At 41.6% G+C, this 26,654-nt stretch overlaps 1 protein-coding gene across 3 annotated transcripts in view; it reads right to left on the reverse strand.

Annotated features, from left to right (window-relative positions):
- The window catches only part of HAAO (3-hydroxyanthranilate 3,4-dioxygenase), a 38,851-nt gene extending 24,809 nt beyond the window's left edge, over window positions 1-14,042 (reverse strand). For all 3 annotated transcript variants that reach the window (XM_061625372.1, XM_061625371.1, XM_061625373.1), the window contains exons 1-3: window positions 13,792-14,042; window positions 10,166-10,244; window positions 680-763 (exon numbers count right to left, since the gene is read on the reverse strand). In XM_061625372.1, coding sequence (XP_061481356.1) covers window positions 680-763; window positions 10,166-10,244; window positions 13,792-13,874 — 246 coding nt within the window. In that variant the 5' untranslated portion in view covers window positions 13,875-14,042. The remainder of the gene's footprint in view (window positions 1-679; window positions 764-10,165; window positions 10,245-13,791) is intronic.
- Between the last annotated feature and the right edge of the window lie 12,612 nt (window positions 14,043-26,654).

Raw genomic sequence — 26,654 nt, forward strand, 5'->3', positions numbered from 1 at the left:
TGCAGTAAAATCAAACATTAAGTGCCAGAATTGGCTCAGGCTGGGTGGGGGGCACTGATAGTTGTAGAGAATTAAGATCTCTAGGTTTGGCTTTGGCTTGCATGTTTTCCTGCTTTACTTATGCTGCTCTAAAGTTGTTGATCTAGTTCAGTAGATAAGAGGCAAAACTATCCCAAGGCAGATATATTGTCCTATTGCAATGCAGTGGTACCGGCTCTTTGAAGTTGACATAGCACATTTGCCAAATTGGGTGGTATATAGAAATATCAAATTTCAGGTTGCAATGTGCAGAAAGTAGGGCTCATAACATTTTTAAAGGGCCCGATAGTGTTTCTACAGTCTATTGAACTGTTTTGGATTTGGGGGGGGAGGGGGTGCTATTGAAGTGAACATTGTGATTGCTATTAAATTTCCAAATGTTGTTTTTAAACAGGACAAGGTTCCAAAGTCATTATACATATGAGAAGGGCAAGACTATATGTGCAGCCAGAGCTCTTTTTGCTTGTTTTTCTTTCCATGATGAAGTTCCTACAGCTGAAGAGGTAAGCCACAAGTCAATGTAAAAAGTGGCTTGTCTGTACAGCAGAGAGAGCTACAACAAATAAACTCTTGACGTATGTGCACGTTTCTCCCACCCTTATATGTATTTTCCATTGATAGTTGACAAACCTAAGTTTACCTCTCCTTCTTTAATGTAGATATCCTTGTGTTTTCCACGCTCAATTACCTTCAGGCACATATCTCCTTCCAGCTGGTAAAACAACTATAGTGTAGGGAGAGAGAAAAAACTTCATTAAAAACATACATATCAAAATACTTCATACAGTCTGCCACAGGGTTACATCTACTTCAGACTCCACACCATCATTTCTGGGAGCATGTAGGGACTTTGGCAATTGCATGGCTCAGTTTCAATCACATGGAAGCATTATTTACAACACGGGCAGCCAATGTGGTGCCTTCCAGATGCTGTGGAGTATAACTCCCACCCAGTAGCGGCCAGCAAGGTGGTGCCGGCAGGGTGGTATTGCACGCCTGGCTTCCCAACGCCACACATTGGTGCCAGTTACTGAGAGGGAGAGGGGCAAGGCAGCAGGGAGCTCAGCATGGTGTGGGTACAGCAACAGGAGCATTACTGAGCTTTCCTCTGCAATATGTGGTATTGGGAAGCCAGGTGAGCAACCCCCCCCCGCCGTCTGCACTGCTACTGCTCCCATCATCCTTGACCATTCGCCATGCTGGCTGGAGCTGGTGGGAATTGTAGTCCAAACATCTGGAGGGTGCCATGCTAGCTATCCTGGATTTGCAATATGAACCTACACGTCCTCATAGAAGATGGATACTCCATGCAGTATCAGAATTAGGGATGGGCATGGATTTCTAAAAAAGCAGACTTGATACCAGATTTTTTAAAACTCCACTTGCCTGCTCTCATTGCAGACTGAGCTGGAAGGCTTCAATTTTCTGCAGAAAATCCAAAGCTTTTTAAAAGGTTTTTGTGCCATTGCTAGGGGCCCTTAGCATGCCGATGCACTTCCTTCTCACTTCCCCTGATTTCTTTACACTTTGGAGCACTGTATGCAATTGCTGACGCTCATATGGAAAAGGAGAGGCTGTCAGTAGATCAGCATTTGCTCTGCATGCAGAAGGTCCCAAGTTCAATTCGAGCATCTCCAGGTAGGGCTGGGACTGGGAGAGACCTGTGTGTGAACCCCTGGAGAGCCACTGGCACCCCCAGAGAGTGGAAAGGGAGAGGGTTAGGAAGAAGACAAGCTGCTTCAGCTTGCTAGCAGTGCAAGGTGCCTACAGCTAAGTTAGTGCTGAAGTGCCTGGAGGTTTCCCCTAAGGAAAAGGAGTGAAACAGGACACAGGTAAGAACTCCCAAGGCCATGAAAGAGAAGGGAAGAACAGTGGAGAGGTGAACTCTACTGTGGAGAGGTGAGTTGTTTTGTTTTAATGTATTTTAAGGTCTGTTTTTATGATGTTTTGATGTGTTTTTAGTGCTTTTGTTTGCTGCCCTGGGCTCCTGCTGGGAGGACGGGCAGGATATAAATCAAATAATAAATAAATAAAAACCATCAAAGGAAAGGCTGAAAAAGGCCCCCTAAACTACGAGAAAGGTAACAAAGGATAAATCAGGAGAACAGCAAAGGAGGGAAGCAGCAGCAAAACTGAAGAAAAACAACCCAAAGTGAATGCAAAAAAAATCCCTTCACAAATGTGAAGCTAGGACTCTTAGATCTGCCTTGGTTGAACCTTCCAAGGGTTCAAGGGTTCAAATGGCCAGATGATCATGTGTGTAGTCCAGCATTTAAAGGGTTAATAGACTAGAGACTAGAGATTAAAGGGGAAATGTTGAGAGTCTCAGATGAGATGCTCTAGACTTCCCTGTAAATCTTTGTGGTATTAACCATGTAAAACCTTGTTCCTAACTGAAGTTTTGAACCAGATGAAATAGATGGAGACAAGTCAGGAACTACATTCCAGTTTGACAGAATGCCAGCAGACTGGGGCTAGCAAGTGGATCCCAACCCTAATGTAGGGCCACTCCATATACACTCCAAGGGAAGGCTTTGTGTGTCCCCCCAGGAAGAACCAGTGGCTGCTTCTTCCCCATCCTCCCATGCATGGCTCAACTGCTTTTCCCCCCAGAAACATGGTGGTGACCCAGTGGGAAGTGGAGGGCCATCCTAGTATCTATGGGTGTGCTATGCATACTGTTCCACTCCAGAAGGATTAGGACACTCTAAGAGTATTTGATGTTAATCCTACTCTAAATAGACCCACTGAAGTTAATGGAGATGACTAACTTACGTAAGACTCTTAAGTCTTTATTTCTATATCTTTATGGTATCACTCCCTACATACCCAACCAATTACTGCATTCTGCAGGAGAGGGCCTCTTCTAGGATGCACACCTTAACGTGGTGAGGGGGTTTGAGAGTGTTGAAGAAGCTGAGAGCAATGCCATCAGGAGTCTAGTCCAAGAGGTTAGACTCCAAGCAGGGACACCCAAGGCGGAATGGCCAAAGCTGAGACACCAGACTAAGATGCATCCAAATTCAGAGGAAGGCAATGGTAAACCACCTCTGAATACCTCTTACCATGAAAACCCTATGAACAGAGTCTCCAAAATGCAACACGAGATAGTGCTGGAAGATGAGACCTCCAGGTCAGAAGGCACTCAGCGAGTTACTGGGGAAGAACAATGGATAAGTACACGTAGCACTGTGACTAATGATGCCACTGGATCAAAGCCGAAAGGAAGCTCAGAGGCTAATGCGTACAGATGTGAAAGGAGACTCCAGAGTTGTATGACATACACAATAGAAACATAGAATGTTAGAAGCATGAACCAGGGAAAGTTAGAAATTGTCAAGCAAGAAATGGAACACATCAACATTACGAAACTTGGCGTGAGTGAATGAAAATGGACGGGCATAGGACATTTTCAATCAGGCAACTACAAAACATATTATGCAGGAAATGAGAAATTAAGAAGAAACGGGATTGCTTTAATAGTAAGAAGTGATGTAGCAAAAGCAATTAGCAGCTATAATGCAAGGTCTGAGCGAGTGATATCAATGAGATTTAACGGGAAACCTATCAACATAACCATCATCCAAGCCTATGCTCCAACGGCAAACCCAGAAGAAGAGGAAATGTGGTGCTGGAGGAGAGCTTTGCAGATACCATGGACCACAAAAAAGACAAATAATTGGGTGCTGCACACTCTGCTGAAGCATGGAGAGAGAGGCAGGGCCAATAATTTAATTGTTCCACCCAGCCAGCTCTGTCCTAAACAATATTTTGCCACTTCTCCTGTTCAGAGAATAGACATCATGATAAAAGAGGAGAGTGGGAACAACAGCTACACAACAACAGTAACAGCAGCAGCAATGTATTGTTTTAGGACCTTGATGTACATTGCTATGAGTGCCATTTTTAAATTGTAAAATGGAATGTAAAAAATTAGGGAGGACTTTAGAATTTCAAAGTGCTTCACATACATTATATTGGTACACCTGACAGCAAGGATGGGGAGCTAGTGGCCCTCTAGATGTTGTTGGACATCAACGGCCATCATTGCTGATCATTAACCATGCTGGCTGGGGCAGCTAGGAACAACAACTGGAGGGCCACAGGCTTCCCATCCTTGCCTTACAACAATCCTGAAAGGTCAATAGCAATAGGTCAATAACAGGATCTCCATTACACTGTAATGCTAACCATGTTTACTCACTTCTGTCCCATTGACTTCAATGGGGCTAACTCTCAGGTAAGTAAGGTTAGCATTGTACCCTTATACTGCAAATGGCTAAGAAGATGGCTTACCTAAGGCCACCTAGTGAGCTCAAAGCACAGATGTGTACTCCCTGGATCACAGTTTAGGCACTTAACACTATGGTAGAGGAGCTCTTCCCTCTCTCCCTTTTTCAGTCAACTGGACCCTCTCGTACCAGTATCTGCTTCTGTCTCACAGATAATTTCTTGGTACATTTTTTGGTACTATCCATTATATTGTGCAGGCTGTTCCTGGAATACATTATTAGTGTCTGAAGGCAGTTTGCACTGGGAGAAGGCAAATTCCTGGTCTGTGGGAATGATGCTTCTAAAATAAATTTGGTATACTTAAAATAGCTTTCTCGAGTCTAGTGCCCTCCAGATGTTTTAGACTACAACTCCCATGTACTGCTGGGGCAGATTGGAGTTGTAGTCCCAAACATCTGGAGGGCACCAGGTTGGGGAAGTCTGCCTTACCACACTACTGCTGACGTTTTTAAGCCAATTGAACTGTCATGTCTTCTCCCCCAAAGAATCCTGGGAACTGAGTTTAAGGTAGATGCAGAAAATCTTCATTATCAGTGAGCTCAAACACCATCCCACACTACGCTACAGTTCCCAAAGGTCCTAAGGATGGTGAATTGGCTTTTGAGCCAGTTTTTGAGCCTGTAATATAGGCATGTCCTTTATTTCTAAAGAAGACTCTTGAAATTGAGAGTGATCACTGCTTCCCAAGCTGAAAACTCAGCTGGCATAGTCTGTATTTTGTGTTAAAATATCAAGCACTACATTAATTTGCACAGCAAATCCATTTCTGATGAGGAAGCAGAGTTTGGGCGATGTCCAAGCTTCCATTATGTTTAATATTCATAAGTTAAAGGGAACATTTGCTCTTATTCTTATGGCAACTAGGTAAGAAGTACATATTATATCTATAGATTTTGCTTATGAAGTGATTGCATTTCAAGGCACAAAACTACCAACCATATAATGAAATAAAGCAAGGATGGGGAACCTGTGATCCTCTAGATGCTGCTGGACTACAGCTCTTATCATGCCTGACAATTGGCCATGCCGGATGGGGCTGATGGGAGTCCAGGTCCAACGACATCTGGAGGGCCATCCCCATCCTTGAAACAAGGGTTGATATCAGGCCAGTTGAATCAATCACCTGTCACAGTAGTGCCTACCAGAGCTAACTATAGATCTCACTTTTACTTTATAATGCAATCGGATAAAGTCAATAGCAAAATTCCCACTGATTTTAACTTATTAGAAGTTAATTACAACTGAAGACATGAAATTAAAGCACTTTAAAAGGCAGGAATGTGAGGGCTTTTTCCCTGGATTTTTATGTCTTTTTAAATGTTTTATTTTTTTAATGGAGTAGAAAAGAATTGGTTGTGGAACATTGCTCTGGATTAGTTATCTTATGGACATGTCAGTCACTCAGTCAATCATTTATTATGGTCAAAGACCAGCACCATATATGGACGTGTCAAAATATTTAACAAATTCAGAGCAAAAGTATTTGGTGTTAATATAGAAATGTTTTGTGGGAAACTGTACGCAGCTGCTTGGGAGCAGGGAATGAACCATATGATTATCTTCCATATGCATTTTCTCTCTGTCCTCCCTTCCCTGTCTTTGTCAAGATTCATGGATAAACATGGCTCTTGAATGCCAACTGCTGCCCATTTGTGTGCATTGTTTTCTTTCCCTACAGGATTTTTTTAAAGAAAGCAAGTGATGGCAAGGTACTTTTGTAGCTGTGTGAATGTTTCCTTGAGGTGCTTTCCCTCTCCCCCAGAGGAGATGAAGGAAGCTGAAGTCTGGATTGGAAGTTTCTACCTAGGTATGTGAAGGTCCTATTCTTGTCCCCAAGAAGGTCCCCCCAAATCCCTCTATCTGTTCCCCCCTTTATCCTTTAGTGTGGATAAAGAGGGATGGGGATATATGTCCATTTTGGTTTCTCTCCCTTTCTGATTTTTCCAGTCTTAAGTTTAGTTCTCCATCTTTTTGACATTTTGCTTTAAAACAGAAGTTCTCATGTAAACTCATCAGCATTTCCATGGGAATTTCTCCTAATATATACATTTATGTATGCAATTTTGCCTAACAGACATATTTTTGCAAAGCAAAAACACATTAAAACGTTTTGCATGTTTTCAATAATATATGCATTGTTATGCACACTTTAACCTTGTATTTGCATTTTTGTACAGAAACTGCGTTCTATAATTTGGAGAAATGCAAATGTTGAAAGAGGGCTGTGATCCTGTCCACATACTGTTTTGGAAAGTGCGAATTAGGCAGATTTGCCTTTAAATGCAAACTCTATCAAATTTCTGTCCCATCTCTAGTGGGAAAAGATATAGTACTTCCATTTCTCCGATCAGGCAAAATGAATTTGCAGGGTACAGTTCTGAAAAGAAAAAAATGCTTTTCCAGGAAAGATAGAGGCACTCTCTCCTGACAGCACAAACATCTGATCTTTTGACCCTAGCATAGGGCTACGTTGTCCAGCCTATGGAGATTTCATGAGACAATCGACCTGTTCATGATGAAGTTAATTCAATCTAAGAATTCATTTCTTCTGTAGCTGTTAAATCCCTGTAACACTTTCTATCTCTATTACAAGAAAGTGTGTTTAGTGTAACATTTACGTTAATTTAACATTTACCTTTCTTCATTGTGCTGAACTATGATTTTTAATAAATCACATACAAGGAAATAGGCTGACATCTATTGGATACTTGGAGAACTGCAGGCTAATCATGCTAAGATGCTGCCCTTTTATGTGTATGGCTTTTAAAAACAGCTTAATGTATGGATAGTCAGGATAACATACTGAGCTGGAAAGTTTGATCTGGCAAATGCAACTAGCATTATGAGTGTGTAATAATTAAACGAAGAATGCTACAATAACACAGACTATTCCACAATCTGACCATTATAACTGTCTTATTGCTCTGTCACTCCCTTGCCGAAAACACCATGGACAGCTCCTTGAGAGTTCAGTGAAACCCAGAAGGCATTCACTGCCCCACTGACATTGGGGCTGTCAGCTTCCATTGGATTAATATATGCTTAGGTGAAAGTACATTTTGTGCCTGTAATGTGGTGCAGTGTGCAAGAGCAAATAATCACACATTGGCTGTGATGGGGGTAAATCACCACAACTTGATTGGCTATATCTCACAGAGGTTGGTGTAGCAAAGTGCAGGAAATGTTCATTGAGCAGGCCTACTGTTGGCCAGTGGTACCCTCCCAGCCCAAGTGCTGGGAGCACCTTGAAGGGAATGGCATGACTGGAAGGCCCATCATGGTGCAAATCAACAACATGGGCCTGTTAAGCAAGTAGCACCAATAATGAAAGCAGTGTTGTGGCCATGCCAACCCCTTAAGCAGAGGTGGGATCTGTGATGTTCCTGTATTAGTGTAAATAGGGTAAGTGCTGGTTGTATAGGAGATACATGGTAAGTAGAATGAAAGAGGAAGGGGGAGTGAATGGGCAGTAGAATGCTGGATGATTGGCTGAATGTTTAAAATGGCTGACAGTATAAAAGGAAGTATGACAGGTAAATCTGGGTGGATGTGAAGTGGATGTGAGGTGGACGTGGGTGGACTGGAGTGGGTTGTTTTGGTGGGTTTGAGAGAGTTGTTTGTCAGGAGAGCGTGGAGAAGGAGGGGGGTGGAGTTCGGATTAGTATTAGATAAAACCATATGCTTATGTGCCTTATGAAGAAATCTTGTTAATCTTGTTCTCTGTGTTATTTAATAAATACTTAATTTGGTTTACCAGAGGCCTGATCCTTGGCTGGGGTTTCACAGACCAGAAGGGAGGGTGAGGTAAATAACCAAGGCTGAAGAGTGTCAAATGGTGGCAGCGGGTGAAGGGAAGAATATAACACCACAAGTATTCAGAGCAAACCAGAATTATAAGCAATCTGAGTAAATCAAAGGGATTGGGACAGCTTAAGCACGCAGTCACAGAGGTAACCTAATTGAGGGAGACTCAGGCAGAGTCTCTAGGAATACTGGTTATAGGACGTGACTGGTGGTGCTGCCTAGCAGGGGGATCTGTTGAGATCTATGCTAGAGCGGAGAGGGAAACCATAAAAAAGGACAGTCCGGACTGGTGGAGTCCCTGGTGTTGCCTAGAGACAGGCAGTAACCACGAGCAGGTAGGAACCTGACAGGGAGAGCCAGGGAAGGGCGTCACAGGATCTTTATTTTATTTAAGACATTTATATACAGCTTAATCACTTGCACTTCTAAACGGTATAGATTAAGCCATACATAAAATGAAACAATAAACAATACAATCATCATAAAACCAAACACTACCTTAAAATGCCTGCCGGAACAAGTATGTCTTCGTTATGCACCTGAAGTTCAGCAAGGAGAGTGCCTGTCAGCTGGGGGAACGTTGCATAGGCTGGGCCCACTACGTTGAATGCATGGCTTTGCCACCACTTTTGAGCAACACTTTAAGGCAGGAATTGTGAACCTTAAGGCCACGGGACAAATATGGTACTCCAGGCCTCCCTCTCTGGCCGTTGGGACCCTCAGGCCACAACCCCGCAGAGCCAAGGCCCTCATCAGCCCTGCTTTGCACCCTCGTTGAGTGTTTCTGCCTGGCTAGAACATGCCCTTGAACTCTGATCATGCTTCTTCCTTACCTGGATGGAGGATAAAGGGGTGTGTGTGTAGAAACTAGCCTACTATACCAAGGTCAAGTTCACATTCACTGTTCTGATCACTTTTGCCTCTGGCCCCAGCCACCAATGGCATGTGGCCCTCTGGAGGTTGCCCAGAAGGGAATGTGGCCCTCAGGTTGAAAAAAGGTTCCTTAGACCTGCCTTAAGGGAGATCCCCAATTGGGGAGCAGGGTGACCACCCTACTCTACCCACTACAGATTCCAGAGGAAATGGCCCTTCTTGTCTCTGCCTCCCTCTTTTTCCTTCTGTTGTCTCCCCAGTCTTCTGGCCCAACCCAGATAAAGTTTTCATTAAAGCAATGGGATTAAACTAGTCATAGTTACTAACTTGTTGCACTGGCTACCTTAAGATGTGGCTATGATAGTCTTTAGCTAAACTGAAGTCCTGTAATTGAAGATCCTTTGTGTGTGTGTGTGTGTGAAAGCCATATGCGTTCATGGCGCTGTATCATCACTGGGCCCCTCCAGATTGGTGTTAGTGTGTGTGTGTGTGTGTGCATTCTGCATCATGTCACTGAAACAATAATCATGCATTAGTGGACTTTTACTGACTGGTCAAACATCATTACGCTTTATTAGTTATTATGCAATGCTCCCCCAATGTTATTGCATTATTACCATCTGGAAGGGCACTCTTGCACTTTAGTGCAACAAAAGGAGAACAAAGGAAAAACATTGGAATCTTTGTAGTATAAAACATTGACGGATTTCAGCAGGAAGTCATGGGGCATGCACTGATTGAAAACAGAGCAGTATGACTAGCCTGAAACTTTTGCAGATGCATACAGTATTGAAAGTGGGTTTTTATATATATGACTACCATGATCCCATGACATGCACAAATCATCATGAATTTAAAATGAAAAGGATGTCTGAAGTGGTCCATTATCATAGACCAGGAATAGCCAACATGGTGCCCTCCAGATGTTGCTGAATTCCAACTTCCATCAATACCAGCCAGAGTGGCCAATGATCAAGCATGATAGGACTAGTACTCTTACAACATCCAGGGGGCACCACATTGGCTACCCTGTCATAGTGCAAACCTAATTAAAAACTCCATGTATGCAAGAATACTCTCCTTAGTGTTCTAAAGAACATTATGTGATTTGTGAGATAAATCCAAATCATTAAATGAAGAACTTCTGTTGTGTTACCTCTTCTCCTTCTTCAATATGATAATCCTTCCTTTGGTTTGGCCCACCAACAAACATTACATTGAGCTGATGGCGGTGCCTGCAGAATAATAAAAAAGCCAGAACAAAAAATAAGCCATAAAAGGACAAAAGACTAAAAGCTTATCAAACTACAAAACCTCAGTATTATTTAATTTTTAAAGAGTTTTATTAAGTTTCCTACCAAAATCAATATCAATAACGACTCCCTACACCTAAAAATAAAGAAATCATGGAGTACAATTAATTAGATGTTTAAGAACAGCCAGTTACGGGAAGGAAGAAGTCAGTCTGTACAGATTTTTCAACAGGATCGGATGCTATTTGTTTTGTATTGGAATCAACACATAACGAAATTGTGCTTTTTGATAACTTAAATATGAAATAAAGAGAATGATGTGTGGATAGGCAAAAAAAAAACAACCCTAAACAAAAACAAATAGTAGAAGCAGAGCATGTTTGTGTGTTACGCGCCTTCAAGTCGACTATGACTTATGGCGACCCGATGAATCAGCGACCTCCAAGAGCATCTGTCATGAACCACCCTGTTCAGATCTTGTAAGTTCAGGTCTGTGGCTTCTTTTATGGAATCAATCCATCTCTTGTTTGGCCTTCCTCTTTGTCTACTCCCTTCTGTTTTTCCCAGCATTATTGCCTTTTCTAGTGAATCATGTCTTCTCATGATGTGTCTAAAGTATAGTCTCAGTTTCATAATTGTAGCTTCTAGTGACAGTTCTGGCTTAATTTGTTCTAACACCCAATTATTTGTCTTTTTGCAGTCCATGGTATCTGCAAATCTCTCCTCCAACACCACATTTCAAATGAATTGATTTTTCTCTTATCCACTTTTGTCACTGTCATATCGATACACAGAGATTGGGAACTTTAACATCGATACATAGTGATCTGGAATACCATAGTCTGAATGATCCTGACTTTAGTGTTCAGTGATACTTCTTTGCATTTGAGGACCTTCTCTCATAGCTGTCCTCCCGAGTCCTAGCTTTCTTCTGATTACATGACTGTTGTCTCCAGTTTGGTTAATGACTGTGCCAAGGTATTGATAATCCTTGACAAGTTCAATGTCCTCGTTGTCAACTGTAAAGTTACATAAATCTGTTGTCATTACCTTAGTCTTCTTGACGTTCAGCTGTAGTCCTGCCTTTGTGCTTTCCTCTTTAACTTTCATCAGCATTCATTTTAAATCATTACTGGTTTCTGCTAGTAGTGTGGTATCATCTGCATATCTTAAATTATTGATATTTCTCCCTCCAATTTTCACACCTCCTTCATCTTGGTCCAATCCCACTTTCTGTATGATATCTTCTGCATACAGATTAAACAACTAGGGTGATAAAATACACCCCGGTCTCACACCCTTTCCAATGGGGAACCAATTGGTTTCTCCATATTCTGCCCTTACAGTAGCTCTTGTCCGGGTATAGGTTGCACATCAGGACAATCAGATGCTATGGCACCCCCATTTCTTTTAAAGCATTCCATAGTTTTTTGTAATCTACACAATCAAAGGCTTTGCTGTAATCTATAAAACACAGGTTGGAGTCCAAAACATATGAAAAGCAGCACATTGACTATTCCGGCTCTATCCCACATCAGATCCCCAAAGAGAAGCCCTGCAGCCTAAGGAGCTTTGTCTCTAGCCACATCTCAGCTCTTTCTATTTCTGTGTGGGTGCCTACAGACTCTCATTATTTTGCAGGAAGGATTCAACCATATGCTGCTTGACCCCATTAGCTCAAGGGCCACCTGTCCGCACATGAATCAACCCAGACACTGCATTCACCATCTGAGCCCCTGCTCTGTGTGCCCCTCTGAGGGAGGTGTGGAGGGTGGTGACATCAGAATGGGCCTTTTCAGTGGTGGCTCCCCACTCACAGAATGCTCTCCCCAGGGAAGCATGCCTGGTGCCATCTTTGTCTGTTTTGAGACACCAGGAAAAAGTTTTTATTTACCCAGGCATTCAACCCTTAATTTGGAAGGCAATGATAACTGTGGCCTCTTTTTTGTGTGTTCACCCTTTTAGTAGTGTGGGTAGGATTCATCCTCTTTATATGTATTTATGGATGAGCAGTTTTAGTCCTTATTTTATTTCTGCTCTTATATTTGGTTGCAATGTTTCTTGTTATATCTTTTGTTACTTTGTAAGAGGCTTTGAGACACTTCAGAATAAAAAGTAACATAATAGTAATAATAGATAAATATTACCAGAAATTTAGGTTTCCTCAATTAAAGTAGATGAAAGCACTCTGCCACCCTAACACAACAAATCTACTTGTTTAAAAGCAATTGACTTCTTGTGCTTAGAAAAGTAGTGGGGAGCCCCATGTCTTCCAAAATGCCAACTATCTCTCTCACACACTACACACACACACACACACACACACACCCTAAAGATGGATGAGTTTGTCAATTTTGGTTTCTCTCATTTTCTCATGATTCCAGTCCTCCACAACCACATCAGTTTGCAAATGCTTTTTTTTAAGTCATCATGAAAATTCATCAACATTTAGTGCATTTTTTTCCTAATACATGATTTCATGCAGTTTTGCCTGATGTACAGAATTTTGCAACACAATGTTCTTTAATATAATACATTTTGTATATTATTTTCACTGATTTATGTATTTTTATACATTTTTATGCACACTTTTTTTGTAAACATTACTTAGTCGGAGAACTGCATTGAACAATTCAGAAAAGTGTGAATTTTGGTTCATGTCTGTATTTTGGTTCATGTATTGTTTGGGAAAGTGTGAATTAGATAGGTTCACTTTTAAATGTAAACTGAATTGCATTACTCTCCCATCCCTTCACATGCCACGCCCCTTTAGCTCAGTGTTGCCACCTGCTCCATTGCTGAGATAATCCAACCACTCTGGACTATTAACCAGCAATCAGTAGAGCAAAGATATGGCTGGCCAGCAGTCACAATACCCTAAAATCTTTGTTTTTCTTTGGTTAAGGTATTTGATTCCCACCATTTTGGTGACTGGAAAAGTCAAACATGTCTTCCAGTTATATGACTTGCTTCTTCTAAACCTGGAGATTATTTTAAGGTGTGAAAAATATTGTCAATTTGTGGGAAATTGTCTACTCTTATAACCTGCCATGTAAGATTGCCATACAGGCTTATTATAATGACATCTGAATGAACCGCCACAAAGAGTACAAAGCATTTTTTGATAAGGATCAATGATTGCTGTATACTTAAAGTTGACAGCCATGACATCTAAGAAACAGCTTTTAGGCTTCCTTGTTTTAGTCTTGGCCGGACATCAAAGATGTTTGACAGACATATATTTCACTTTAGGTGCACAGGAAACTGCCTTATACCAAATCAGACCACTCAGTATTGTCTACACTGATTGGCAGCAGCTCTCCAGGGTTTCAGACAGGGATCTTGCTGAGCCCTACCCAGAGATGACAGGGGTTGGATCTGGGAGCTCTTGGAGCAGCAAAGCATTGCTTTATTTCTGAACCATGGCTCTTCCCTCCTCTTTCATTTGCACAAAGTTTTGCAAACCAACAATGACAATAGTTTTAACACAGAACATAGGACAGGGATTAAAAAAAAAGCATTTACTTACATAAGCTTATTGCACACCGGAGGCAAAAAGGCAGCTCTGTTTTCTTCTACCCATTTCCGTACATTCACAAGCATCTCCTCCATGACTGTTGATAGTGCAGTGCTTGAGAGGAAGGAAATGAGTTTGCACCACTTGTATCTTGCAAACTAACTGAGTTCTGTGTAGCACTAGTGAGCCACTATATTTGGTTGTATATTACTCCCTTCAGATAACCAGAGTGATTTGCTGCTGTAACGGTGCCCTCTTCTCGGAAGAATGCCAAACCTTTCTGGGTTCAATCTTCCAAAGGTTACTTTGTACAAGAAGGAGTATCTCAGTAGCTTAGCCAATGATCAACTTGTGCAGTGAAAAAGTACACATGAGGTCTCTTCCTTCTCAAAAGCTTGTACGGGTGCAGTAGACCTATATACACATACATATGCACATAGATTCTGAAGGCTGCTCTAAAAACAGAAGAAGAGCCTGCTGGATCAGGCCAATGGCCCATCTAGCCTGGCATCTTGTTCTCACAGTGGCCAATCAGATGCCCATGGAGGCCCACAAGAATGACAGGAGCACAACAGCACTCTTCCCAATTGCGTTTTCCAGCAACTGGTATTCATGGGCGTGGAAGAAACAAGCTTCCACATTGTGGTTCAACCAGAACAAGCCGGAGACACTTTAATGGAGAGGAAACAGCAAGCAGCTGCTTGGAGAGAAGATTCAAACAGACAAAAAGGCTCCTTGCCTGCCAGAATAACAGTTCTCTCCCCTATACAACTTCCAACACATTCTTATAGCAAAATTTTCTAAGACATACAGAAGCAGGTTTCTTATCAACACATGGACATCCTTCCACAACTTGGACATGAAATGCTCAGGCCTTCTAGGAGGCTGACATCAGCAGTTTTTTCATCGGAAGGCTCTGGCACATCCTGTGCATGTACTCTGCAGCATTTCAGTGCCACCCTACCCATCCCCATTGCATGTCTGCAAGGTTTTGACCAAAGAATTGAGGCCTACAGAGTTTTATTCCAAAGGGCCATACTCTCTCATACAACATAGTCATCGTGGCTAATAGCTATTAATAACCCTTTTTAGCATACCCTCCTTTTATTTTCCTCTTGCTGTTATTTTCATGGTTACCCATGTGGAACTTTTACATTATCTTTGGAGATCAAAACCACACCAATTCAGCCAAGGGTGCTCACTGGGCAGGCTCATCAGTTCCTGCTTGCAGACTTCCCATCTGCTTCACCATTGTAAGAACAGGATGCTGGACTAGATGGACCTTTGGCCTGATGAAGCAGGTTGGTTCTTATGCCCTTAGTCAAATCTAGAGATTGTTGGGTATAGCCAGCTGGCCCTTTAAAACCAGGATCTGCAGAGCTATGTTGGGGTAACATTTCCTCAACCTGGTGAGACCATACGCACCTCCAACTGGGCCTGTGGGCTTCTGAGATCAGCATCAGCATCAGCATCAAAAGCCTGGCAATGGCAGGCCATAGTAGAGCCTGCTTTCTTCACACACTTGCTATGGCCGCTGATGTGTCCATCTGAGTTTTGTGGGCAGTGAGAGGAAGAAGGAGCAACGGCAGAGCTGAGCTGCTGAGACACATTCTTCCTTCCCATGACTCTGTTGTCACTACCTGAGATCTGCAGCCTATGAGCAACTGGTCAGGCTTCTTAGGGGAAGGGCTGTAGCTCAGTGGTAGAGCATCTGCCTTGCATGCAGAAGGTCCCTGGTTCAATTCCCAGTCCGAAACTCTGGAGAGCCACTACCAGTCAGTGTAGACAATACTGGATGTAAGGCAGCAGATGTTCTGACAAGAAGTAAGGCAGCTTCCTACATTCTTATGGTAGTGCCAGAATAAGTGGGGTCAGGACCCTGGGAGGCCCAGGCAAAAGGCTGCCTCATTTGTGCCGTGCCCCCTGCTACTTACAGTCTGCCACTTTGGGTCACTGGAACAACTGAGCCCAATAAACAGGCTCAGTCCCACACTCTGCTGACATTCAGAATATCTTGCAGCCTTGTCCACACATCCAAGTAAGACTATTTTTAAAATTTTATTTACAGCAGTTATATTGGCCGTTGTTATATTGGCCATAATATTGTATTCCTGGGGAGCTCATAAACATAAAATGGTAAAATGGGAGTACTAAAATACAGCATAATAAAACAATGAAATTGCAGAATAAAGAAATGTTGGGAGAGAGAGAGGAGAGAGGAGAGAGGAGAGAGAGAGAGAGTTTTGCATCATGTTTAAAAATACACAGCATGTACACAGTGGGTTACAATTCAAAATGTTAAAATAACAGATTTTAAATGCCCCTGGGAAACAAAATGCAAATGTTTTCATCTAGAACTAGTGCCAAACAAAGCCAGAAAGGCATGGCATCCACAGGATTTTTTCAAGGAAGACTGCAAATTAAAACACTGAAAGGGGAGTAGCAAACTAGTTTTCCACAAAAACATTTAAAAAATAGCACCTGCATGTTTTATCTTAAATCTCAGTTTCTACAAAAGCTAAAAAATTACCCTTTAAAAAAATGAAAGCAGGGAATCTGGGGATTAAGGTTCCTCTGGAGAACTGCTAACTTTGGGTCTTTTGTACACTGATGATCAATTACCTGTGGGCCTGTGGGACTGACAGAATGAGGAGACTGTAGACAAGTGGAGAGAGGCACAGAGAAAAGGACTTCAGAATACTGTCTACAGTTCTAGTTGTCTCACCTCAGAAAGTATGCTGTAGAGCTAGAAAAGGTTCAGAAAAGGGCAACCAAAATGACCAAGGGAATGGAGCAACTCGCCTATGAGGAAAGGTTGCAGCATTTAGGGCTCTTTAGTTTAGAGAAAAGGCAAGTAAGAGGTGACATGATAGAAGTGTATAAAATTATATGTGGCATGGAGAAAGTGATGTTTTTCTCCCTCTCTCATAATACTAGAACTTGTGGGCATCCAATGAAGGTGAATTTTGAAGGAGTATGCTTCCAAATACCAGTTGCAAGAAACTGCAGGAGAGGAGAGTGCTCTTTGCACTCAAGTCCCGCTTGTGGGCTTTCCACAGGCAACTGGTTGGCTGCTAGGGTTGCCAAGTCAGAAGCATCCCAAACCCTGAGATTTCAGGGGTGGGCCCTAGTGATGTCATGGGGGCAGACCCTAGCGATGTCACAGGGGCGGGCCTTAGTGATGTCATTAAGCATCAACCACAGTTGCTTCGAGCATACCATTCAAATAAAACATTTCTCTGATTAGAAATTAAGACAGAAACCTTAGCTAAATGAGGGTGTTCCCAGTTCCAACTGAAGTGATGGGATCATTCCTTCTCACCTGCATAGGGAGCCTGGGTAGTGAACATTTAATCCAGCCTACTTGCTTCTGGCAAGAAGGGTTTAAGTGCCCTCAGGCCAGACCAATCACCAGAAGGCCTTTGTAGGAAGAAAGGAGCCTAGTGTTGTGGAGATGTTAGATAGGAGCACTCAGGAGTGAAGATCAATGCCCCTGACGGCTGCATTCTAAACATACTCACTAAGGGACTACGCCCCATAGAACTCAATAGGACTTACCTCTGAGTAGATATAGTTAGAACTGTGCTGTTGGTAAGTTTTTGATATCTGCAATGTTATCATTATCCAAGCAGGGTTGGCAACCCTCTGCCTGGAATGCCCTATCCCTGCCTTTTAACATGGCTGCTCCAAACTTCTTTGCAGACTTCCTTCACTTCAGAAAGAGGTTTGAGAAATGAGTACAAGTAAGAAGATTCTCTACCCTTTTCTGCCTACCCTGTGGGCTGCTATCACTTTGACAGCCAAGCTAATTCTAGTGTAATAACTGACACAGAGGAAAAGAACATGGTTTGGTCTACCTTCACAGGTGGTGGCTTGGAAACAACAGCAACTGCAGCCACAATTCGCAGTATGTGAATTCTCATTTACCACTCTTGGGCAAGAAACAAACCAACAAGGTGCATCATCATGAGCTGAGTGCATGGAACCACTGCTTTTCCTTCTATGGATATAAGGGAGTGAGGTTAAAGGTAAATGAAATGCAAATAGAAAAAGAAAAAGACAATGATGATTTCTTAAATGTAATACCATGCCAAGTACAACAAGATTCCTATGAGTAAGGCAAAAACTCAGCATCTCACAACCAGTCAGGATTCCTAACTAAAAACCAAAACTAAAAATATCCTGGCAGCCAGTCAGCCAAGGCCACAGAAATCACCATGCAACCTGACCTAGGGGCTGCAGTTAGTGCAGAATGCTGTGGCACAATTGCTGACATGAGTGAGACCCTATCAGCACAGAATACCTCTGCTCTGAAATCTGCACTGGTTGCCAATTTGCTGCCAGGCCAAGTTAAAGGTGTGATTTCCACATTACGAGTCCCACATTATACTTGTTCTGCTCTAGGGTTAAAAAAAATCTTTTAAAATTGTTCTTTTCAGATCACTAGGATTCTTTGGGGGAAGTTATGCACTTTAAATGAAAGCTGGATGTACTTTAAACATATTATATGTATTGACACCATAAACTTTGCCTGCATGGAAATCATTTTTTTTTAATGGAAATCAGCTACATAGTTTACTGAGTGGCCATGGACTACTCACCATTTCTCAGCCCAATTTGCCCCTCATTGTGAAAACAACAGAGATGGACCATGACTACCCCAAGGAAGAAGGGAATACTTAAAATGTAGACAAAATAACAATGTACAACCATAATGTGAAATTAAATTCTTAAGAAATATTTATGTGAGCATGACTGTCAAAGAAGTTTATTTACACAACCCATAAATATATTTATAGTGCAATCCTATGCATGTTTATTCAGAAGCAAGTTCCAATGTATTCAATGGGGCTTACTCAAACAGGGAAGCATGCCCAGGACTGCAGCCTCAAGTGATAAGGAACTTCACTCACACAACCCAAAATTCAGAATCCTGCCACTTTAAGCTATTTTGTAACTGTTTTATACTTGTTTTATGGTTATTGGATTTTAAATGGATTTATTTCTTGTTGTGAGCTGCCTTGGTTTCCAGTCTACAATGCTACCTCACAGGGTTGTTGGAAAGATTCCATATATACACACACCAGAGATGTAAAAATACATAGATCCCATATAATAGTTTATTGTCAAAACCAGTTGGTCATTGCAGAGCATTTTTTTAAAAATAAGATCAAATCAGTATTAGTTTCCTACATAATAAAAGCAGTGATCGCCATAAGTCATAGTCAACTTGGAGGCACCTAACAACAACAACAACCTATGTAAGCCCTGACTAATTGTTTTAAAAATAGGATTGGAGTGGGGAAAGAAAGATTTACAATTCATACACAATCTTTTGCTATGTTCACTCCAAAGATTTACAGCACAATTCTAACCATGTTTACTCAAAAATAAGCCCTATTGAATTCAATAGGGTTTACTCCTGGTATGTGGAATTAGCATTGCAGCTTTACTTCCAGAAAAGTGAGTATAGGATTAAAGCTTCATACTGGGAAGATTTTCAAAACAGGCTATGAATTAGACAAATAAACTGCTCTCTTCAACAACCCAGGAAAATTTAAACTTGTTTGACTCCTCATAATTAAAAAAGGATAACACATTGTAATGGCATAATAAGCTGCATGTACACTTTTTAAAAATTTCTGTTCCAAAGTATTTGGAAGATAAAATGTATAATATTCTATTTTTGCAAGTAATTTTAAAAACCCTGCATGTACTCTTTTATTATTATCATGACTAAAATTGTTTACTGTGCATACCTACCAAGAAGTGCTGTGATCTTGTTCTAGACTGCCTGCACGCACAGAGAAAAGGACTTTTGCTATGGCTGAAAGCTATGAACTTACTCAGTTTATGAGATTTTCAGACAAGCAGGAAAAGGCAACAGTTTTCTGGACTTGACATGGGTTCTAACTATTGCCTGGAGATCAACAAATCCCTTTTCAATCACAACCCTATCTTCACTTATTGGTACAATCCTGAAAGGGTGGGGTTAGAGCAGCCAACTACTAGCTAATTTAACAGAAGTTGAGTGTGTGTGACGTTTTGGTGTATATTTCTTGAACCAGACCACCTAGGAACTTAATTTTTTAAAAAATGAGAGCAGAGCATGTGGAGATTGGGTTGATTTACCAGGAGACCCAGAGAGGGCTCCAAAAGTATGGAGTCTCTGGGTGAAACCCAGAGACCTGGCAACCCTATTGGCTACTGTGAGAACAGGATGCTGGACCAGATGATCCAGCAGGCTGTTTTTATGCCTTTCATTTCCACCTTTGCTCTCCTTTCTCACACCTCTTGCCTTCCTCAAATGCTCCCTCTTCTAATGAGCTCCATAAATACAAAAGCCAGAATGACTCAACAGTGAGTGTTGATGCAGAAAAACCATTTTCAGTTTTCAGTTTTTTTGCTGATTGGATCCAGAAGCAGCTCACTGGATGGGGTGGAGCCACTACACTAACTTTCCAGTAGGTGGGGGGCTGTTGCTTACTGGGAGGGAAAGGAGGAGGGATGAAGTGTTGGGAGTAGGGTTGCCAAGGCCCTGGTTTTCACCCAGAGACTCTGGTTTTTGGGGGTCCTCTCTGGGTCTTAAGGTGAGTCACCTTAATCTCTGGACCCTTAGCTTTCTTTAAAAAAACAAAGCAAAACAAAGTTTCTACGTCTGGTTCAAGAGATATACACCAAAATGTCAACCATCCCCCTGCAACTTCTATGAGAAGTTGCCTGCTGTAATCCCTACCCTTTCAGGTTTTTAGCCAATAAGTGAAGTCAGGGTTGTGATTGATGAGAGATTTGCTGGCCTCCAGGCAATAGCTAGAACCCATTGCAAATCCTGAAAACGGTTTCCTTTTCCTGCTTGTCTCAACATTAGAGTTGAGGAAGTATATAACTTTCAGCAGTAGCAAGATTGCCATTCTACAACAATATAGCTGGAAATCTAGAACTGAAAGGCTGCCATGCCAATTTAGGGTCTGAACTCCATCCTTTTTGTTGCGTATAAAAGTGAAACTGACACATACCGCATGAAGCTGTTTCAACAAGTTTCAATCCATTCTTGGTTAGAGTGGAGGAGGGCTTCTGGAGGAAGGAAAAAGTGAGAAAGAAGTTGCGGGGAGGCTGCTAAGCCAAGTTAGGCTTGTAATATAAAGCTTAAGTAACTACTAGATACCAGATTTCCCAATCTTTGGGTCCCAAGATGTTGTTGGATGACATCTCCCATCAGCCCCAGCTAGCATGGCCAATGGTCAGGGGTGATGGGAAATATAGTTCACTAACATCTGGGAACCCAGCAGTTGGGAAATCTGCCCTAGATTGTAAGCCTAAAACCATTTCATTTTTTAATTAATCTCTAAGTCACACTGCGAGCCAGAAGAGTGGGGTAAAAAATGCTTTAAGTAAATAGACAATTGATTCTTGTGATGCTGCTGAAGCTGCTATCAAAGGCTTGGTTAAGGTTGTCCTCATCTTCCCACACTGATGTGCAGAACTTGTACTTATACAAGTGCCACATAATGTTCCTTTAGTGTGGCAGCACCAGTGCTCTACCTCTCCCTGCCTCTCCTAAGTAGGCACTACTGCTGTGCTTTTTTAGATACCTTCTGAAAACCTTTCTGATTCGGTGGGCCTATCCAGACACATGATTCAGTTGCATCTGTTCTTATGTTTGTTTTAGATATTTTATTGAACTGTTAAGTATAGCTTTTCTCATAGATTTTTTTAAACAGTTTTTAAATATTTTAAATCTGTTTTTATTTTTAATTGTATTTTTTATCACAGAAATGTTTGTCACCCTGGGGTCCTTTAGGTGGAAGGCAGGATTAGAGATATGAAGGTCTCGGGGGGGGGACTGGAAAAAATTATTTGGGGGGCAAACATAAAAAAGTTTTTAATTTCCCCCCCATTTTTTTTATCCTGGGCCTTCACATGTCTAGGCAGGATATACATTTAATAAAGAATGAATGAATGGCTAAACAGCCTAGAATTTGCCTGGGTGTGTGTACAGGAGGGGTGGCAGCCCCACCTCCCCTCACACCTCACTTTTTTCTTGCCACCAGAGTATAGCTGCTTTTCCCCTGCTACCCACAGGGCATTCCTGCTTTGCTACTTCCATCACTCTTTCCCCAGGCAAGACCCCCTCCCGTGACAAGCCTCTCCAAATACATTCCATCATCTGCCACCTAGGGATGGAGGAGAAATTCAATTCACATTCACAGGAGAACCTACAGTTCACAAACAGAAACACAGCCATCCTATAAAAATTGCACCTCTCTGAATTTTGCAATGCAGTACTCCAGCAAAGTAATGGATACAAAAATTGCATACACTAGGGCAAAGTGTGCATAAAAATGCATATATCAGTGAAACTAACATTAACATGCATTATATTAGGGAAAATTGTTTTGCAAAAACATATATATTAGGCAAATGCATACAACAATGTGTTTATTAGGAGAAATTCACACAAAAATGCTGATGAACTTTCATGAGATTTTTTTTAAAAAAATTTAAATTGCTTTAGCAATGTGGTGAACTAAATTTAAGATTGGAAAAATAGAAACTGAGAGAAACCAAAATGGTCAGATCAATCCATTCCTACTGCCTCTACTTCACATGGGCACTCGGATGGTGTTTCCTTCGGCTTTTCCTAGTCCACCCTCCTCCTTCTCTTCCATATTTCTTGTTCTTCTCCCCTGAGAGGGAGGGTACAGGGTAGGCCTAGTCAAAAGTGTCAGCTTTCTGTTCAGTATAAACCAATTTAAAAGCTCTTTTCAGTTTGTTTTGTTTTTTAAAAACTTCCAAAGGGAGTTTTATAGGGGCTCCATCTAACTGTGTCCTCCCTTTAATCCCTACTTACTTGCCACCCATTATCTACTTTCCTGACAAAAATCCCTGCTTAAATCAATCCTGCTTTCAGATTACTGCTCAGTGAAATTGGGTGAACCCAGTTGCTGAGCCACACCTCTGTGTGTGTGTGTGTGTTTAAAAAGTGAGGACCTCCAGATCGCATTGACTGCATGAGGGGAAACTAGCCAAAGAGATACAATTGTTGTTGTTGTTGTTGTACCCCACCTTTCTTTCACCCTGGAATCCAAGGCGGCATGCATGTGGTTCTCAGGCAGTATCCCATCCAGGCCTCGGACCATGCACACCTTAATATAAAGAAGCTGAGAGCAATGCCATCAGGAGTCTAGACCAAGAGGCTAGATTCCTAGCAGGGTCACACAAGGCGGAATGATCAAAGCTGAGACACCAGACCACCTCTGAATACCTCTTACAGCAAAAACCCTATGAGCAGAGTATCCAAAATGCAACACAAGATAGTGCTGGAAGATGAGACCCTCAGGTCAGAAGGCACTCAGCGAGCTACTGTGAAAGAACAATGGACAAGTACGAGTAGCGCTGTGACTAATGACTGCAGCTGGGTCAAAGCCAAATGGAAGCCCAGAGGCTGATGCGCACAGATGCAAAAGGAGAGTCCGGAGTTGTACGATGTACACAAATACTACTACTACTAACAACAACAACAACAACAACAATAATAGGAATATGGAATGTGAGAAGCATGGACCAGGGAAAGTTAGAAATTGTCAAGCAAGAAATGGAACACATCAACATTATGATACTTGGTGTGAGTGAATGAAAATGCACGGGAATGGGACATTTTCAATCAGGCAACTACAAAATATTTTATGCAGGAAATGAGAAATTAAGAAGAAACAGGGTTGCTTTAATAGTGAGAAGTGATGTAGCAACAGCAATTAGGAGCTACGACGCAAGGTCTGAGTGAGTGATATCAGTGAGATTTAATGGGAAACCTATTAACATAACCATCACCCAAGTCTATGCTCCAACCGCAAACGCAGAAGAAGAAGAATTGGAGAGATTTTATGCAGAAGTATAGGAAGAAATTGGATCGATGACTGACGAAACTCTTAAAATGGTTAAAGAGAGAAGGAAAGCCAAAGAAAAAGGAGACAGAAACACGGTCAGAATCCTAAAGGCAATAATACAGCAACTAGTACATAGGGCGAAAGAGAACTATTACAATAGTTATTGTATAGAAATAGAAGAGAAAAACAAAAAAAGTAGAATAAGAACCTTATTCCAAAAGATTAGAGAAATTAAAGGAAAATTTAAACCAAGAGTAGGGATGTTGAATAATCCACAGGGGAACACACTGACGGACCGTGATGAAATAAAAGGAAGATGGAAGCAATACACTCAAGAACTCTATAAAAGAGATGCAAGGATGACAGATTCATTCACAGAGGAACCATATGATGAAGAATCAGACTTTTTAGAATGTGAAGTGAAAGCTGCTCTTAAAATACTTGGAAGAAACAAATCACCAGGAACAGATGGCATATGAATAAAGTTGCTACAAGCTACTGAGACTGAATCTGTACAAATTTTGACAAAAAATTGTCAAGAAATATGGAAAAGAAAACAATAGCCCACAGATTGGAAGTGTTCAATATACATCCCAATTCCAAAGAAAGGGGATCCCAGGGAATGTAGTAATAGTCAAACTATTGCCTTACTATCCCATGCAAGTAAAGTAATGCTCAAGATTCTACAACAAAACTTTTACCATATATGGAGCAAGAAATGCCAGATGTCCAAGCTAGATTTAGAAAGGAAAAAGGTACCAGAGATCATATCGCAAACATATGTTGGATAATGGAATGGACAAAGGAATTTCAGAAGAAAATCACCCTGTGCTTTATAGATTACAGCAAAGCCTTTGATTCTGTAGATCATGAAAAACTATGGAATGCTTTAAAAGAAATGGGGGTGGCATAGCATCTGATTGTCCTGATGTGCAACCTATACTCTGGACAAGAGGCTACTGTAAGGACAGAATATGGAGAACCCAATTGGTTCCCCATTGGAAAGTTTGTGAGACAGGGTGTATTTTATCACCCTATCTGTTTAATCCATATGCAGAACATATCATACAGAAAGTTGGTTTGGACCAAGATGAAGGAGGTGTGAAAATTGGAGGGAGAAATATCAATAATTTAAGATATGCAGATGATACCATACTACTAGCAGAAACCAGTAATGATTTGAAATGAATGCTGATGAAAGTTAAACAGGAAAGCACAAAAGCAGGACTACAGCTGAACATCAAAAAGACTAAAGTAATGACAACAGAAGATTTATGTAACTTTAAAGTTGACAATGAGGACGTTGAACTTGTCAAGGATTATCAACACCTTGGCACAGTCATTAACCAAAATGGAGACAATAGTCAAGAAATTGGAGAAGACTATGACTGGGGAGGGCAGCTATGAGAGAACTAGAAAAGGTCCTCAAATGCAAAGATGTATCACTGAACACTAAAGTCAGGATCATTCAGACCATGGTATTCCCTATCTCTATGTATGGATGTGAAAGTTGGACAGTGAAAAAAGCAGATAAGAGAAAAATCAACTCATTTGAAATGTGGTATTGGAGGAGAGCTTTGCAGATACCATGGACCATGAAAAAGACAAATAATTGGGTGTAAAAACAAACCAGAACTGTCACTAGAAGCTAAAATGATGAAACTGAGGTTATCCTACTTTGGACACATCATAAGAAGACATGATTCACAAGAAAAGATAATAATGCTGGGGAAAAACAGAAGGGAGTAGAAAAAGTGGAAGACCAAACAAGAGATGGATTGATTCCATAAAGGAAGCCACAGACCTGAACTTACAAGATCTGAACAGGGTTGTTTATAACAGATGCTGTTGGAGGTCACTGATTCATAGGGTTGCCATAAGTCGAAATTGACTTGAAGGCACATAACTATAACAAACCAAGCACCCCACAAGCAAGAGGGAGCCTCAGCTGATACATCATTTTATGCCCAGTGACAAAGCATCAGGCCAAGGTAACAAGTGAGTCAAGCAGCTGAGTGAATTTGCCAGTGAAATCCCTTGCAAAGAGCCAAAAGAAATGAATTTGCAAAGATTCAGTGTATAACTTGTGACCTTTTTTCTCCTGCAGAAGGAATATAACATTAAATATACACAATTTGATATGGTTCTCAGCTCCCAAATACTAAAAAGATCACTGCCCATGAGTCCTTTTTTGCAAATATCTTTGCAGTCAACACAGACAGACAGACAGACAGATAGATATACATCTGTACCTTAATCAAGGGTCTAATGGCCAATTAAATAGTAGCTTCCCCAGCAGCCACATCCAGGACCATCTTTCTGTGCCACACTTCCTTCCTTCTTTTTTTCCCATGGGCAGGGTTTGCCCCTACTTAACCCCACCCACAAGACTGAACCAACTAAAACAAGATTGTGGCAGTTACATTAGCAGGGTGAGGTGGCCAGCATCCTCCCCTCTTTGACCTTAAAAAACCCAGACTCCCGAGTAAACTAATTCAAAGCAATAACAACAATAACAGGCATGCAGATAGACAGCTAGCAGGGGTATGGGGGCTCTCCAGTGTATTCTACAGAATGTCAGATGAGCAATTTGTGGCTGCTGGACAGAAGGCATCAGTGTGTGTTCGGTGTAATGAGCTCCTAGACCTTGGGGAATGCATTCATTCCTTTGAGGCCACGGTGGATGACCTAGAGGCAGAGACTTTGGTGGATGAAGCCATTGGGGACATGATAACTGAGTCGCACTCCCAGGGTACCAGCTCCCCTGCTGCCATGGACAATGAGAGTTTCAGGAAAGGAGGGTGTGACTCTAAGGAAGATGGAAAAGATCCTTCAGAAGGGACTAGGGATTTGTAAGAATATATTAAACCAGAACTGTCACTAGAAGCTAAAATGATGAAACTGAGGTTATCATAGTTTGGACACATCATGAGAAGACATGATTCACTAGAAAAGACAATAATGCTGGAGAAAACAGAAGGGAGTAGA

This window comes from Rhineura floridana, chromosome 4 (assembly GCF_030035675.1).
Source record: "Rhineura floridana isolate rRhiFlo1 chromosome 4, rRhiFlo1.hap2, whole genome shotgun sequence".
In the NCBI taxonomy this organism is placed as follows: Eukaryota; Metazoa; Chordata; class Lepidosauria; order Squamata; family Rhineuridae; genus Rhineura; species Rhineura floridana.